Raw genomic sequence first — 17,966 nt, forward strand, 5'->3', positions numbered from 1 at the left:
TGACTTGTTTGCTTTTTCAGTCACCAGTGAGAGACTTTGTTGTGGTTAATATCCTTTCACTGAAGGTTTTCAAGGACATTTTCATGGGAAATTGGTCAAGGGCATGTTGATAACAATTTGTCAGCCATTTCATGTGCTATGACACTTTCACTGTTTTCATTTTCAGACAACTGATCAATTCTGGATTCCATGTTTACATGATGAAACTGAGAAACTCTTTCGTAAGGTAAAATAAATATCCTGTCAACCCATAGACTTGATAAAGAAGACTTTTATTAAGGATTCGTGTGAGTTTTTACTTGCTTAACTTGATTATATGATTTAGTGATTTGAGACTTCTGAAAATAGCGTATGTTTATCATTTAAAGAAAATGAGATGTGTAATAAACTTGATTTATTTTCAGTTAATCCGATTGGATAACCTTTTTGCCTATTGGAATGTGAAGTCTCAGTTGTTTTACCTTAATGATTATGATGAATCATTGGTAAGTAAATCTTTTTGGGATGTGTGTATATGCTTTTGTTAGTATATTTTGCATTTGGTTTTATTCGTCGTCATTTATTAACATACCGTAGTTTGTGGTCTTTTTTCCTAGACAAAATCCATTAGCAGCATTTACAGAAATATGTGAATATATATGTGCCTGTACACAAATGTGTATAGACCCATTTTTTTGTATAATTGACGATTTTGTATAATTGACAATTATATTTACATATATATACATAATTTCACGTGTGCACGGTAATGGTTCAGCATTTGTATGTAACGTGAAATGATTACAATAAGTCTAACATCCATTACCGTACATAGTTAATCTCAAAACTTTTAATGAGTACTTTTAAGATTTACTCTCTCAGTAACTTTAAAATATGCAATATGAGGGACACCTGGGTGGCTCAGTCTGTTGAATGTTCGACTTTTAATTTTGGCTTAGGTCATGATCTCCCAATTTGTGGAATCAAGCCCTGTGTCGGACTCAGCACTGAGCATGGAGCCTACTTGGGATTCTTTCTCTCCCTCCCTCCCTCTCTCTGTCTCTCTCTGTCTCTCTGTCCTTCCCCCACTATTGTTTGCTCACTATCTCAAAATAACTTTAAAAAAATGTACAATATGATATTACTAACTATAGTTGCCATGTTGTACATTACATACATCCTCATAACTGACTTCTTTTATAACAAGAAGTTCTTACCTTTTGATTCTGTTTACACATTATGCATATTTCCCACTCTGACAACCACCAATCTGTTCCCTGTACCCATGAGTATGAGCTTGGCTTTTTTTTCATTTTTATTTTTAATTTTTTTTAAGCATTCTATGTGTAAGGTCATAGGGTATATGTCTCTCTGACTTATTTCACTTAGCATAAGGCCTCAAGGTTCATCCATGTTGCAGATGGTAAGATTTCCTTCATTTTAATGGCTGAATGATACTCCACTGTGTATTTATACTATATTTTCTTTATCCATTCATCTATCAATAGACATGTAGGTCTTTTCCATATTTTAGCTATTAGAATTAATGCTGCAGTGAACATGGAGGTGCACATATCTTTTCTAGCTCATGTTTTTCTTTTCTTTGGGTAAATGTTCAGCAGTGGAATTGTTGAATCATATGGTAGTTCTCCTTTTAATTTTTTGAAGACCCTCCATACTCTTTTCTATAGGGGTTGCATCTATTGATATTTCTACCCACAGTGTGTAAGAGTTCAGTTTTCTCCACATCCTTGCCAACACGTGTTATTTCGATAATAACCGTTTTAGGGTACCTGGGTGCCACTGCCAGTTAAGCATCCCTGTGTTGGGCTCCATGCTGGGCATGGAGCCTACTTTGGAAAAAAGTTAATAACCATTCTAACAGGTGTTAGTTGCTTTTGATTTGCATTCCCCTGATGATAAGTGGTGTTGAGTACCTTTTCATGTATCTGTTGGCCATCTGTCCAGAAAATGTCTTTTCCAATCCTCTGCCCATTTTTTAATTGGATTATTTCTCTGAAATTGGGTTGTAGGAGTTCTTCATATATTTTGCATATTGACCACTCATCTGATAAATGATTTGCATATATCTTCTCCTCTTCAGTAGGTTGCCTGTTCATTATATTGATGGCTTCCTTTGCTTTGTAGAATCTTTTTAGTTTGATGTGTTCAACTTACTTTTGTTTTTTTTTTCTTTTTTTTTAAATAAAAAAATTTTTTTTAAGTTTACATCCAAATTAGTTAGCATATAGTGCAACAATGATCTCAGTAGTAGATTCCTTAATGCCCCTTACCCATTTAGCCCACCCCCCCCCACAACCCCTCCAGTAACCCTCAGTTTGTTCTCCATATTTGAGTCTCTCCCTGTTTTTCTATTAGGTTTGTTTCCCTTCCCTTATGTTCATCTGTTTTGTCTCATAAAGTGCTCATATGAGTGAAGTCATAAGACTTTTGTCTTTCTCTGACTAATTTCACTTGGCATAATACCCTCTAGCTCCCTCCATGTAGTTGGAAATGGCAAGATTTCATTCTTTTTGATTGCCGAGTAATCGTATATTGTGTATATATACTATGTATATGTATATATATACTATAAACATTGGGGTGCATGTGTCCCTTTGAAACAGCACACCTGTATCCCAGGGATAAATGCCTAGTTGTGCCATTGCTGGGTGGTAGGGTAGTTCTATTTTTAGTTTTCTGAGGAACCTCCATACTGTTTTCCAGAGTGGCTGCACCAGCTTGCATTCCCATCCACTTGTTTTTCTTTAGTTTTCTTTTGGTGTCAGGTCCAAAATGTCATCGGCAAGACCAGTGTCAAGGTACTTACTGCCTATCTTTTCTTTCAGGATTTTTATGGCTTCACGTCTTTAATCTATTTTGAGTTAATTTTGTGTATGGTCTAAGGTAGTGGTCCAGTTTCATTTTCTTGCATGTGGTTGTCCAGTTTTCCAAACACCACATATTGAAGAGACTCTCCTTTCCCCACTGTACATTTTTGGCTTCTTTGTGGAAATTAATTGACCATACATATGCATGGATATATTTCTGGGCTCTTTATTCTATGCCATTAATCTGTGTGTCCGTTTTTATGCCAATACCATACTGTTTTGATTACTGTAGTTTTGAATAGAATTTGAAATCAAGGCTTGTGATATCTCCAGGTTCTTTCTCAAGATTACTTTGGTTTTTGAGGTCTCTTGTGGTTTCATACTTATATTAGGATCATTCTATTTCTGTGAATAATGCCATTGGAAATTTGACAGGGATTGCATTGAATTTGTAGATTGCTTTGGCTAGTATGGACTTTTTCACAATGTATCTTGAAATATGGAGCATGGAATATGGTCCCTTTTTTTGGCATCTTTAGTTTGTCTCTTCAGTGTCTTATAGTTTTTGGTGTACAAGTCTTTGGCTTCCTTGGTTTAATTTATTCCTATGTATTTTATTCCTTTTGATGTAATTGTAAATTGGATTGTTTTATCAATTTCTCTTTCTGCTACTTCATTATTAGTGTGTAGAAATGCAGGAGATTTCTGTATGTTAATTTTGTATCCTACGATTTTACTGAATTAATTAGTTTTAACAGTTTTTGGTGGAGTCTGTAGGGTTTTCTATATAGAATGTTATATCATCTACAAACAGTGATAGTTTTACTTCTTCCTTTCCAATTTGGATGCCTTACATTCTTTTTCTTGCCTAATTGCTCTGGCTAGGACTTCTAATTCTGTGGTGGGCAGAGTAGTGGGCATCTTTGTCTCGTTCCTAATGTTAGAAGAAAAGCTTTCAGGTTTTAACTATTGAGCATGATGTTAGCTGTGGGATTGTCATATATGGCCTTTCTTATGTTAAGGTGTATTTCCTTCATTCCCACTTTCTTAAGATACTTTTTCATAAATGGATGTTGAATTTTGTCAAATTTTATATATGTGTTTGTACACAAATATATAAAAACACACATATATTCAAATAGTTCCTAGAACATTCTTTAATAGTAGTAGTTTAATGGGATATTGTCTAACCAGTTTAATATTTTCCATAGCTAAGTCCTCCTGAGTTTGAGTTTTTTATTTTTTAAATTGTTTTTCAGCTTTTTTTTTTTTGCATATGGTAGGATTTTGTAGAATAAAGACCTGTTGGCATGAATATAAATAAAAGCAGTTTGTCTTTTAATAGGACAGCTTGAGGAATGGTATTGTCAATAAAAATATTGTTCCAGAAGGTTATGATTTTGGTAAGTACATTTTATAAAATAAGTACAATTAAAGTAATTGGTATAAATTTTAATGAACATTGTTAATGTCACTGTGATGTTTCATGTTAATTTTGTCATATAAGTCAAGGTATTTATAATACATATGCACAAATAAAACAGCTGTCTGCTCAATGCCCTTCATTGTTGGGGAACTTTTTGCTATATTTCAAAACTATAGGAAAGAAAAATGTCCCGAGAGAGGATGTAATAAATGTGGTAAATCTCTAAGGACTATTCATAATAATTATAATGTTAAGACATTTTAAATGACAAATACAGTTTAATAAGCTAGCTGCCATAGTCTGTAGTGTAATCTTACTATTTTTAAAATGTATATTTAAAACTTTTCTTCTCCATACTTGCATTTGGTTCCAAATTTTCTGAAATGAACATGTACTTTTCAGAAATGAGTAAAATTTCAAGTTGAAAGGAGTAGCGTTTCTTGTACTCTGTAGGTACTCAGTAAATACTGATTGGTGAGTGGGTAACTTCTTTATTAGCTTTGGTCGTCTGATGTCTTCAGTGATTCTTTGCTGTATTCTTCTACCTTCATGATTATACTTTATTAATTTCCTAAAGTTGAGTCTTGTTTTCACTCTTAAACTATCCATTTCATGGTTTTGGTTTTATTTTCTAGATTCTTTTCATCAAAGGAAACATTAGGAACAGATGAGATTTCTTGTCATGTGTATTGATGATTCTCCTGTCTGTCACTTAGGTTTGACTTATTCTCCTTTGCCCTGCTGTCATTTCCTGCTGCGATAGTCAGGACCTGATGAGAGAGAAACCACACAGTAATTTGAGCAGGGGAAGTTTAATATAAAAAATGACTGTAACAGGGGATTGGAGTCACCAAGGATTCGCTAACAAGTAGAGAGAACTCTAAAGAAAAAAAGGAATAGTAGAAGGAACTGCCCCTACCCTAGGACTAAGATGGAGTGCCCAGAGAAGACGGTCTGCCTGCCTCAGCATAGAGATCTATGTGACCAGGGTTCACCGATTGCCAGGAAAGTCTCTAAACTTGTTGGAAATTCACCCTCAGGAACTTTATGGATTCTCATAGAGATTTGTCCTGTGGGAGGCACTTCACTGGAGAACTGCATTAGGGTGCTGGGAGAATTTGCTGGCTGCTGCTAGTCGCCGTGCAGTTCAGGAGGCTGGTGCTGAAGAAGTCTGTCATAGTGTAGGAGCTGCTGTCATACTGTAGGAGCGGGACGTTGAAGGAGCAGAATTCTGTAGGAGCCATTTTGTGGGAGCTGGGTGGTGGAAAAACCATGGCAGTGCAGGAGTCTGTGGAATGAGCACATTAGAACCATCAAACATAACTCCTCTTACAGTATTTCTCCGGCGCCCCCTACTGATAAAGATTAGTATTACGCTAGCTGGTAAAAAATATTTCAAGGGCCCAAGTCTAGTTTTTAGAATAGACAATGAAGGATGAATTCAGAGTTCACAGATAATAAATTGATAATTGGCATACCTGTTGGAGAGGGAAGGAGGACTGAAGGCTTTTTTTTTTTATTTAATGGGAGAGTCAACAGCTTATTCATAGGTTGAGATGAGAATCATCTGTAGAACATGAATAAATGAAGCAAGATAGAGAAGGGATAATTTCTTTATTGATGTGGGTAAAAGGGGATAGGATCTTATGCACAAGTGGAGTGCTTTTCCACACAGAGAACGTGATTAGTTCAATCATAAGACAGATTTCAGGCGTGAGACACAAGTCCTGATACTGGGTGGGCAGTAGAGATGGTGATAGTTTATGGAACTACTTTGATGAGCTCTTACTTCTTAATATGTGAGGTGTTGGGAGGTTTTTGGAGGGAGGAGAGGCTGTGAAATACCCATGTAGGTTAACGGGAGAGAGAATTGACTAGAACCGTATTCTCAAAGTGCAGTTCAGACTAGCAGCATCAGTATTACTTGGAAACTTGTTAGCAATGTAAATCCTAGGGCTCATCCCAGACAGACTGAATCGGAACCTCTGAGAGTGAACCTTGGCAATCTATGTTTTAATAGGCTTTCTTGGTGATTTTGATTAATACCAAATTTTGAGAGCCACTGAGATAGGGTAGGGGTTGGGCAATTTTTTTTTTTTAATTTTTTTTTTTCAACGTTTATTTATTTTTGGGACAGAGAGAGACAGAGCATGAACGGGGGAGGGGCAGAGAGAGAGGGAGACACAGAATTGGAAACAGGCTCCAGGCTCCGAGCCATCAGCCCAAAGCCTGACGCGGGGCTCGAACTCCCGGACCGCGAGATCGTGACCTGGCTGAAGTCGGACGCTTAACCGACTGCGCCACCCAGGCGCCCCAATTTTTTTTTTTTTAAGGGCCATGTAGTAAATTAAGTATTTTTCAGTTTGAAGGCCATGTGTATACAGCCTCTGTCGCATATTTTTCTTTTTTCCTTTAAACAACCGTTTAAAAGTGTAACAATCATTCCTAGTTCACTGCTTGTGCAAAAACATGCTGTGGGTATGGATTTGGCCTGTCCTTGACTAAATGCTGTATGATTTCTCAACAACATTGAGGAACTGTGGGATTTATGACATAGTGAGGCCGATCTGTGTGACTGTGTAATTTTTTTTTCCCTGATAAAATTCAACTTCTGTGGTAGATTATAGGTGTAGAATACATGGTGAGGGGTTTTATCCAGAATTAGGGTTTTGCCTGATCACTGACAAAAGTGAGAAGGACAAAGGAATGAAGAGTGAATGCAGGGCAATGATTAACATAACCGATCATAGAATTTTAATAGGGTGGGGAGGGAACTGAGGACATGAGGCGGAGGTGAAGGACAGAGAAAGAATAGGATCAATGAGTGTTAGGTTCCACAGGACCTGGAGGTTTGGTATCAGAATACTAGAGAGGTACGTGGTGGCGGTAGGAGAGTTGGATGCTTGAGACTGAATTTATGGAGAGGGCGGGGCTATGGGCATGATGAGGTTTAGTGGATGAAGTAAGGGGTAGGAGTCCAAGGTTCTGAGAGGCTTTGGTTTTGGAAAGAGCATTTGTATATGGAAATCACTTGGAAATTAGAGTTGCCAGGAGCTAAAATCAGAGAGAGGTAGGAGAGATTGTAACCCAGGGATGGATAGAGATTGCAACCAGGGAGGGTATGGGAGTTGTGTAGTCTTCCATGTAACATGAGAAAGGTGGGGGAGAGGAATCATTTTAGTGGTTTATTGCTTTGTACGTATCCTTCCATTTATATATAAGTTTTTCTTATTTTTCACTGTGTGGTATTTTATTGTATGGATGTACTATGATGAATTTAACCAGTCTCCTATTGTGGAATATCTTCTTGTTTTATTCAAGTTCAACATATGTATATAATTGAGTATAATATGTTGAGTACATTTGAATGCTCAGTGTGAAAAAATTAAGTGCTGTGCCTTGGGGATGATTAAAATCAGAGGAATGTACTATGTTCTTACACAGATTAGCTGATAATTTAATAGTTGATCTCTCTATAGATTGAGCTACTACTGGCCTCCCTTTGCAAGAATATTGTTATCCTTTTTTGATACTAAATATAAAAGGTTTAGTTTAATCTGTCTTAGATTATGGGTCGAGCCAGGAAGGTTATCCTGGGTAAACTCTCACTCATCTTCTCAAATCTCCTTTTACAAGTCAAAAGGAGGCAGATGGATACATAGAAACTGACCAGAAATTCAAAAATTATAGTTCTGTAATAGAAGTCAGTGTTTAAATAAAATCTCTTTCCTCTTAGCATCTTGAATGTAATTCTTTTAAAACTGTATTTTTGTCAACATTTTTTACACTATTTTTGCCTTTTAGAGAGTGTTCCTGTCTTTAAGGGTTATGTTGGTGTTTTGAGGGGAATTTCAGTTAGTCTGTTTACTTAAAGAAGAAAATATAAATTATAGTTAGGAAAAAGATAAAAGAATCTTTTAATTGACAGTTCATCTAACCGAATTATAGCAGTGTGCAAACCTGGGAAAGTAGAAAGAGTATAAGAAATGAAAATCAATATTTTCAACTCCATCCCTTTAGTACTTAGAGACTCTTGAAATATAACTCAATTTAAATTTTTAAAATTTGCCTTTCTCTGTAAGGCTTATTTCACTTAGCATCACACTCTCCAGTTCCGTCCACGTTGCTACAAAGGGCCATATTTCATTCTTTCTCATTGCCACATAGTACTCCATTGTGTATATAAACCACAATTTCTTTATCCATTCATCAGTTGATAGACATTTAGGCTCTTTCCATAATTTGGCTGTTGTTGAGAGTGCTGCTGTAAACATTGGGGTACAAGTGCCCCTATGCATCAGTACTCCTGTATCCCTTGGGTAAATTTCTAGCAGTGCTACTGCTGGGTCATAGGGTACCATATGTTTTCACTCTTATGTGGATCCTGAGAAACTTAACAGGAACCATGGGGGAGGGGAAGGAAAAAAAAAGGAAGGTTAGAGTGGGAGAGAGCCAAAGCATAAGAGACTCTTAAAAAATGAGAACAAACTGAGGGCTGAATGGGGGGTGGGAGGGAGGAGAGGGTGGGTGATGGGTATTGAAGAGGGCATCTTTTGGGATGAGCACTGGGTATTGTATGGAAACCAATTTGACAATAAATTTTATATATTAAAAAAATAAAGAAGAGGTATATATAAAAAATTTTTTTTTAATTTGCATTATTTTCCAGTGTTTCGCCCCATATCTGCTAATGCCAAACTTCAGATGAATCGGCGATCGGATTTTGACTTCTCTGCACCCAAGATAAACCTGGAAGTTGAGTTACATGAGATAGCAATTGAATTTAATAAACCACAGGTGATTTTTTTAAAGTGAAATTTTCAATTGAGTTATAATTTGATAAAAGCAGAACTAAGATACTTTTTAATGTTTACTTTTCAGAACTAAGATTTTTAAATGTATTTCAGAAATCCACAGTGTCTTAGAGTAACATTTAACTTTTTAAACAGTTGAACACAAAATCTGAAACATTTAATAGACTTATTATTTTCATTCTTTAGTATTTCAGCATTATGGAGCTTCTTGAGTCAGTTGATATGATGACGCAAAATCTGCCATATAGGAAATTCAAACCTGATGTACCTCTTCACTATCATGCCAGAGAATGGTAATACGGCTTAGTTTTTTTTAATTGAGGTATAATTTGACATACTACATTAGTTTAAGGTTTATAATGATTCAATATTTGTATATGTTGTGAACTGATGAGCACAGTAAGTCTGGTTAACCTCCATCACCAGATAAAATGACAAAATTTTTTCCTTCAGAGTTTTTATGATCTCTTAGCAACTTTCAAATATGCAGTATAGTATTAACTATTGTTACCATGCGGTACATTACATCCTCATGACTTATTTTGTAACTGGAAGTTTGGATCTTTTAATTCCCTTCACCCATTTTAACCACTACCTATGCCTCATCTCTGTCATCTACCAGTCTGTACTCTGTATTTATGAACTCAGTTTTTTTATTTTTGTTTTTTGAGATACCATATATAAGTGAGATCATACAGTGTTGATCATTCTTTGTCTAATTTCACTTAGCATAATGTCCTCAAGGTCCATCTATGTTGTCACAAATAGCAAGATTCATTCCTTCTTAGCACTGAATAATATTCCATTGCATGTGTGTGGGTGTGTATGTATACACATATGTATATATGTATACATACACATCACATTTTCTTTATCCATTTATTCATTGATGGACACTTAGGTTGTTTCCATATTTTGACTGTTGTTATTAATGCCACAGTGAATACTCAGGGTACATATGTTTTTGTACTAGTGTTTTCATTTCCTTCACATAAATACCCAGAAGTAGAATTGCTTGATCTAATTTTTTAAATTTATAATATATAGCATAAAAGTGAATTTATTGACTTTAGAATAACTTTTTAAGATATTCTTAAAGGACAGATAGAAACTGATTTATGGCTTTTGCTTGTTGTGTTAAATTGAGTTAAGGGATTCTAAGAAAATTAAAAAAAATTTTTTTTAATGTTTTTATTTATTTTTGAAACAGAGCATGAGCAGAGGAGGGGCAGAGAGAGGGGAAGATGCAGAATCTGACGCAGGCTTTAGGCTCTGAGCTGTCAGCACAGAGCCCGATGCGGGGCTCAAACTCATGGAGTGTGAGATCATGACCTGAGCTGAAGTCGGACGCTTAACCGACTGAGCCATCCAGGCGCTCCAAGGGATGCTAAGAAAATTTATAAAAGGAGATACTAGAATACCATTCATTAACTATAGTTTTGGGATAAAAACTATATCCTAGTTTGTGTCTAGCAATATCTTTTTTAAAAAAAATCCAAACTTTAGTATTAGATACTTTAAGCCTATATAATTGAACTTGAAAGTCGGGTTATGTGTGTCTATGAAGTATAACCCCTTTCTAAATTCCAAAGTCTTGGAGTGCCTGGATGGCTCAGTTGGTTAAGCGTCTGATTTCAGCTCAGGTCGTGATCTCACTGTTTGTGAGTTTGAGCCCTGTGTTGGGCTCTGTGCTGACAGCTGAGAGCGTGGATCCTACTTCAGATTCTGTGTCTCCCTCTCTCTCTCTGCCCCTCCCCCCAAAAAAAATAAACATTAAAAATGTTTCTAAATTCAGAAGTCTTAATCGCTTATTAAGCTCTTGCTGTTTCTAGAAGTTGGAAATACTTTTAATTTAGTTGACTCTTAATTACTATTCAGGTGACTAAAGTGCTATTTGCCAAGTAATATTTCCATAGTTTTTCTGTAGAGCTATATTTTTTGTAACAAAATTTAGTGATTTTGTTTACTTGCACTTTGGAAGGAGGTAAGATTAATAATGTAGTCTTAAATAGGGCTGGGAAAAATCAGATACTCAGTACACCATTTTGATAGTCTGTGTACTATATAGGTACATATGTTGTTTTGGAGTGGAAGTAACTTTATTTCCTACTGTTGGTTTGAGGGTGTTAAGTGTAGGGTTTTGTTTTTGTTTTTGTTGTTTTACTATAGGTGGACTTATGCTATACATGGTATTCTGGAAGTAAATGTCTGCCCCCGGTTACGGATGTGGTCATGGAAGTATATTAGAGAACACAGGCAAAAAATGAAGCAGTATAAAGAACTGTATAAAAAAAAGATAACAACTAAAAAGCCAACGGGTGAACTTCTCCTCTCTTTGCAGGTTAGCATTTAAAAAAAAAGTTGAACATTTTATGCTACATAACTCCTCCGTTTTTAGTGACTAACACTTCCTACTTCAATTTTGACTGACTCTGTCTTTTAACTTAGACTTTTTCATACTCCTGTTCTTAATTTACTTGGGTGATATGAGCTCTGGTGATATTCTCCTGTGACCTGTTGGAATTAGAGACTATTCTGAATCTGCGGAGATCTGGGTTCATGCAAATAGTAATTTGAAGTCTCACACTATGACGTTTTTAACCTCAAAAGCCTAAAAAGCATTTGCTACATTGATTCCAATCTTCTCTGTGTCTCTATTTCAAAGCCTTACATTATCTGTCACCATTCCATTTCTCTGTTACATCTGACGGTGTTAATTAAATAAATTTCTTGACTTTTATGCATACCATGCTTACGTTTGTAGCCAAGTCCATCTGCCTTTCCTCATCTCTCTCTTTCTCTCTCTCCCCCACTTTTACTCGTTCTTAAAGCTCTACTTAAGTACCATCTCTTGTATGGACTTTCCTGAACTTTTTACCCATACAGAGAGCCTTCTTTGTCTTAATTTTGTGGAATTTCTAGTCTTAACCAGCAACTTTATGTTTCATTATCTGTCTTGAGAACTCCCTAAATACTAGTCTTTTAGCATTATAGTATATTCTAGATGGGCTTGTTTTGTGGGATAAAGTTCAGTTCAGGGAGACTGAGGGAAGGTACCTTCTTGAAATTAACCATTCTGAATCTAGGCCAGATTCCAATTAGGAGCTCCCTGAAGACTGAGCTTTATTTTTATTTCGAGGTGGGACACTTTCTGCAGACTTAGACTAATTAGGAATGCTTGGGTTTAGAGGCCTTTTGGGATGGATACAGATTTCCTTACTTATTATTTTGGATCTTAACCTGAATCCTACAAGTCTGCTGGATGGTAGAATCCTGAGTCAAGCTGTTTTCTGGATAATGGTAGGTCATGTTTGCTTGTCCTAGGGAGGATAAAAAGATTGTAGCATGAAATTCTTAAAAACAATCATGGAAATAATGTATTGATATGATGAAATATTTAGCTTATCTTAGTTTATTTCAGTAGCCAGAAAAACTTTGGAAAATGTAGAATTTCAAAATAAGTTTTAAATGTATACAGATCGACTTGCTTTATATTAAAGATGCAACCAACTGTGCATATAATATGAAGGATTTATAATTTTTAGTTGAAAGTGACACTAATGTGTTTACCCTTGTTGTAGTAAAACCCCAAAATCATTTTAAGCAGTACCTGTATGATACCTTTCAGTATGTGTCTGTGAATCATGCAAGGTTGTGACACCCGTGTGCATGACATGTATGGTTTCTTTGTTAAGGTTATTCCATCAGTACAGTTTCCAGGCTGACCCATATATAAGCACTGCGTCTCAGAATTTAACAGGAATATTATGTTGATAGATGATCTATTTTCTGCTTCCTATTACGTTTTTGCTTTAGTGCAGCAATTTGATAGATTATATATGCAATTTTATAATTTTTATAATGTTTATATAGGTATATAAAGTTATTTCAAACACACTTTTGTTTATATTTTTAGGAGTTGGAAAAGATCTTGGATGTATTTAATATAACTATATCAAGACAACAGGCAGAAGTTGAGGTAATTCCAGATTATGTTTCAATTAGTAAAAGTAAATCTAGATTCCGTGTAGATTTGACAGATGTAGTCATATTATTAGTGTTGTGCTATAATATGCTGTTTCCTGGAAGGGGTTCAAATTTGCCTCTTGTAGTATAAGAAAACTTGATTTGATGTTTTGCCCCATCCATTTAAATTAGGTCCTGTGGGGAAAAAATTCTTTCTAAATAATTTGGCTTATCAAACACTCAGTTCATATGAAGGTGAAAATCCAATTTTGGGGGGAGTCGTGTGATCACCGTGACTTGTAAGACAGTAGGGCTGATCGTACCTGGTAGTCCTACATTCTCAGGTTTGGCTGATGTTGCAGTTACTGTGTTTTGTCGTCAGTTAGTACGTTGTTTATATTTATTCACTAGAATAGTTAAGTTTTGTGTCATATTTCTATTTCTTTAGATTGCTAAATAAGGATAATTTGTCATTTATTTGAACATTTATTTTAGGTAAAGAAAGCTGGATACAGGATTTACAGAGAAGGAGCAAAAGATTCGGAGGATAATAAAGGATGGTTTAGCTGGCTGTGGACTTGGTCAGAACCAAGAAGTAAAGAACAGCCAGATGTTAAGCCTGGAAGTAGGTCCATTTCATTTTATAGTAGTGCAGTTAGTCATCAGATTAATTTAGTGTAGCTGATCATCAGGTGTGAAAATAAAGTTTTGCAGAAAATTTTTTAATTGAAATCAGCAAATTATGCATACATATCATATGTAACTTATTCTTACTCTCAATAAAACTCTTATAACATTGCAAATATATATGTCAAATAAAAAATAAATAATACATTTTTTACCTTAAGGTTTACAGAAGAACTTTATGCTCAGAGGATTTAGTAAATGCATATAGATAGTAATAAGTGAAAATTTGCAAATGGTATAAGCCATTGTACATTTCTGTTGAAATTGTTTTTGGAAAGGTTTTTGTTTTCTTACCAAATATTTAAGATCATAGCTTTGGAGATTTAGGGGCTTAAGTTTATATCCTGGATCTATCACTTACTATCAGTGTATCCTAGGCTGATTACTTAAACTCTTTGAATCTCAATTTTGTCATCTGTAAAATGGGAAGATTATGATATTAATACTACCTACTTTGTATGCTAAGTGTGTTGCTTAGCACAATGCCATTAAGTGTGTAATACTGTTAGCCATTTTGTGAGCTTAATACAAATACTTAGAAATTTATATTGCTAAATTTATATATTTAGCAATTTATATTTTTGGAGACTAATCCTTTTAAAATTGCCAATGCCATCCTGACATTCAGGGGTTATGATTTCTTTTTTTTAAATTGAAAAAGGGGCGCCTGAGTGGCTCAGTCAGTTAAGCATCCAACTTCGGCTCGGGTCATGATCTCACAGTTTGTGAATTCGAGCCCCGTGTCAGGGTTTGTGTTGACATTTCAGAGCCTGGAGCCTGCTTCGGATTCTGTGTCTCCCTCTCTCTCTGCCCCTCTCCTACTTGCACTCTGTCTCTTGCTGTCTCAAAAGTAAATAAACATTAAATTTTTTTTTTTTTTAATTTTTTTTTCAACGTTTATTCATTTTTGGGACAGAGAGAGACAGAGCATGAACGGGGGAGGGGCAGAGAGAGAGAGGGGACACAGAATCGGAAACAGGCTCCAGGCTCTGAGCCATCAGCCCAGAGCCCGACGCGGGGCTCGAACTCGTGGACCGCGAGATCGTGACCTGGCTGAAGTCGGACGCCTAACCGACTGCGCCACCCAGGCGCCCCATAAACATTAAATTTTTAATTAACAAAGTTTTTTTATAATTTCTTAAAAGTATAAAAGGAGTTAAATTTGCATTTCATTTGTTAAAGGCAGCTAAATTATGGGTTAGTTTTATGTTACCAGTTAAGAATGAAAAACACTTCTTTATGATTTGTAGTTCTTGAAGAAATGTTGACACCTGAAGAAAAAGTTTTACTCTATGAAGCAATTGGCTACAGTGAAACAGCAGTTGATCCAACCTTGCCTAAAACAGTAAGATGTTTTATTGCCTTATACCTTAGAGTTTAATGATAGATAGGCCTGTTTTTAATCATCTCAGAAGTAGGTTTCTGATTTGTTTTGATATTTGGTCTGTAAGTATTCCTTATTTTAATTTCGAAGGTAAGGATAAAAATTGCCCCTACTTTTTAATGTTAATGTGGTGATAATTTAATATATAAAGGGTTGTTTTTAAAGTATTTTTTTGGTTATTGGAAAGAATAAAGTATATGAATGAGAGTATTTGTTGTATTTACATATATGTTTTCTTCTCATTTTATTCCTCTGAATACACTCTAGTTTGAAGCCATGAAGTTTTTTGTTCACTTGAAAAGTATGTCTATTGTTCTAAGAGAAAAACGAGAAACACCTGAACTGTTAGATATTGTAGTGGAAGAATTTAGCACTTTGATCGTGCAAAGACCAGGAGCACAAGCAATTAAGTAAGTATTTTTCTTTTACTTACAAGAAAAAAATTCACAACCTAACAGTATTTTATAAAGACTACTGTGGTTTAACGTATCCTTATGTATTTTTACGAACTTACATTTTGGAATTAATAAAATAACACACGTTCAATAGAAAACTCTATGCTGAGGAAAAGTAGAGGGACACTGAAGAATAATACTAAAATGTCCAAATCACACTATACAAAAACTGCATCAACAATTTGGCTATTATCTGGATATGTCTTTATTTTACTTTCGTTTTTAAAATAGTTTTATTGAGAGATATAATTAACATACCATGCAATTCATCCGTTTAAAGTGTACAACTCATTAGTATCTTACATGAAATTCACATTGGTATATTTACAGAGTTGTGCAACAATTACCATTATCTTATTTCCAGTACATTTTAACACTCTAAAGAAAAGAAATCCTAGGGGCGCCTGGGTGGCTCAGTTGGATAAGCATCTGACTTCGTTCAGCTCAGGTCATGTTCTCATGGTTCGTGAGTTCAAGCCCAGCGTCGGGCTCTGTGCTGACAGCTCAGAGCCTGGAGCCTGGTTCAGATTCTGTGTCTTCCCGCCCCTCTCCTGCTCATACTGTCTCTCAAAAATAAATAAACATTAAAAAAATTAAAAAACAAAAAAAGAGGGGCGCCTGGGTGGCTCAGTCGGTTGGGCGGCCGACTTAGGCTCAGGTCATGATCTCGCGGTCCGTGAGTTCGAGCCCCGTGTCGGGCTGTGTGCTGACAGCTCAGAGCCTGGAACCTGTTTCGGATTCTGTGTCTCCCTCTCTCTGACCCTCCCCCGTTCGTGCTCTCTCTCTGTCTCAAAAAAATAAACGTTAAAAAAAAAAATTAAAAACAAAACAAAAAAAGAAATCCTACACCTATTAGCCACTCCTCATTCTCCCTTTTCCCCAGTCTAGGGCAAAAAGTAATTTCTAAGAATTTGTCTGTTGGAGGCATTTCAAATGAATGAAATCATAAATTATATGGCCTTTTCTGTCCAGCTCCTTTCACTCAGCATATTTTTCTTTTCTTTTTTTCATTTCGCATATTTTCAAGGTTCATCTGTGGTATAGCATGAATTAGTGTTTTTTTTTTCCTTTTTCTATTGCCCAGTAATATTCCATCATATGGATATACTACATTTTGTTCTCCCATTCATCAAATGATGGGTATTTGGCTTGTTTCTAGTTTTTGGTTATTATGAGTAATGTTGCTATAAATATTTACTGGCAATATTTTATATGGACAACAGGTTTTAAATTTTCTTAGGTGCATACTTCGGAGCAGAAGTGTTTCCTCATACGGTAACTCTGTGTCTAAATTTTTAAGGAATTGCCAGACTGTCTTCCAAAGAAGTTGCACATTTTCCGTTCCTATCAGTAGTGTACTAAAGTTTCTAATTGATCTACATCCTTGCCAACACTTACCTTCCTTTGGATTACAGCCATCCTACCGGGTGTGAATTGGTATCTCACTGTTGTTTTGATTTGCATTTCCCTGATAGCTAATCATGTTAAGCATCTTTTCGTGTGATCAGGTACCCGTTTCTGTATATTCTTTAGAGAAATGTGTATTAAGTTATAGCCCGTTATTAATTGGGTTGTCTTTTGATTATTCTGCTTTAAGAGTTCTTTTTTTTCCCTTGGCAACTATTTTAATATTTTTTATTATTTATTTAAAACTTAAATCCAAGTTAGTTAACATAGAGTGTAGTAATAATCTCAGGAATAGAAGTTAGTGATTCATCACTTACATATAACACCTAGTGCTCATCAAAACAAGTACCCTCCTTACTGCCCCTCACCCCTTCAGCCCTTCCCCCTGCCCCCCCATCCAACACCCTGCCAGCAACCCACAGTTCTTTGTATTTAAGAGTCTCTTAAGGTTTGTCTCCCTTTGTTTTGATATTGTTTTTGCTTCTCATCCTTTATGTTCATCTGTTTTGTTTCTTAAATTCCACATATGAGTGAAGTCATACGATAGTTATGTTTCTCTGACTGACTTATTTCGCTTAGCATAATATACTCTAGTTCCATCCACGTTGTTGCAAATGGCAGGGGTTCATTCTTTTCCATGGCTGAGTAATTATTCCACTGTGTGTGTGTGTGTGTGTATGTGTGTGTGTGTGTGTGTGTGTGTATACATACCACATCTTCATCTAGTCATCAGTCGATAGACATTTGGGCTCTTTTCATACTTTGGCTATTGCTGATAATGCTGTTATATAAACATTGGGGTGCACGTGCCCCTTTGAATCAGCACCCCTGTATCCCTTGGTAAAATACCTAGCAGTGCAATTGCTGCGTCATGGGCTAGTTCTATTTTTCATTTTTTGAGGAACCTCCATACTGTTTTCCAGAGTGGCTGCACTAGTTTGCATTCCCACCAGCGGTGCAAAAAGATTCCTCTTTCTCCACATCCTTACCAACATCTGTTGTTGCTGGAGTTAATTT

General features: G+C 35.8%; 1 protein-coding gene across 3 annotated transcripts in view; it reads left to right on the forward strand.

Moving 5' to 3' along the window:
- The window catches only part of VPS13A (vacuolar protein sorting 13 homolog A), a 260,584-nt gene that overhangs the window by 33,338 nt on the left and 209,280 nt on the right, over positions 1-17,966 (forward strand). For all 3 annotated transcript variants that reach the window (XM_047102413.1, XM_047102419.1, XM_047102427.1), the window contains exons 8-17: positions 167-226; positions 405-485; positions 4,156-4,213; positions 8,906-9,033; positions 9,237-9,343; positions 11,220-11,391; positions 12,967-13,029; positions 13,512-13,641; positions 14,954-15,048; positions 15,355-15,497. In XM_047102413.1, coding sequence (XP_046958369.1) covers positions 167-226; positions 405-485; positions 4,156-4,213; positions 8,906-9,033; positions 9,237-9,343; positions 11,220-11,391; positions 12,967-13,029; positions 13,512-13,641; positions 14,954-15,048; positions 15,355-15,497 — 1,037 coding nt within the window. The remainder of the gene's footprint in view (positions 1-166; positions 227-404; positions 486-4,155; positions 4,214-8,905; positions 9,034-9,236; positions 9,344-11,219; positions 11,392-12,966; positions 13,030-13,511; positions 13,642-14,953; positions 15,049-15,354; positions 15,498-17,966) is intronic.

This window comes from Lynx rufus, unplaced genomic scaffold, assembly GCF_022079265.1.
Source record: "Lynx rufus isolate CCGP_SWC_20201006 ecotype Redwood Valley unplaced genomic scaffold, mLynRuf1.p SCAF_10, whole genome shotgun sequence".
Taxonomy (NCBI): domain Eukaryota; kingdom Metazoa; phylum Chordata; class Mammalia; order Carnivora; family Felidae; genus Lynx; species Lynx rufus.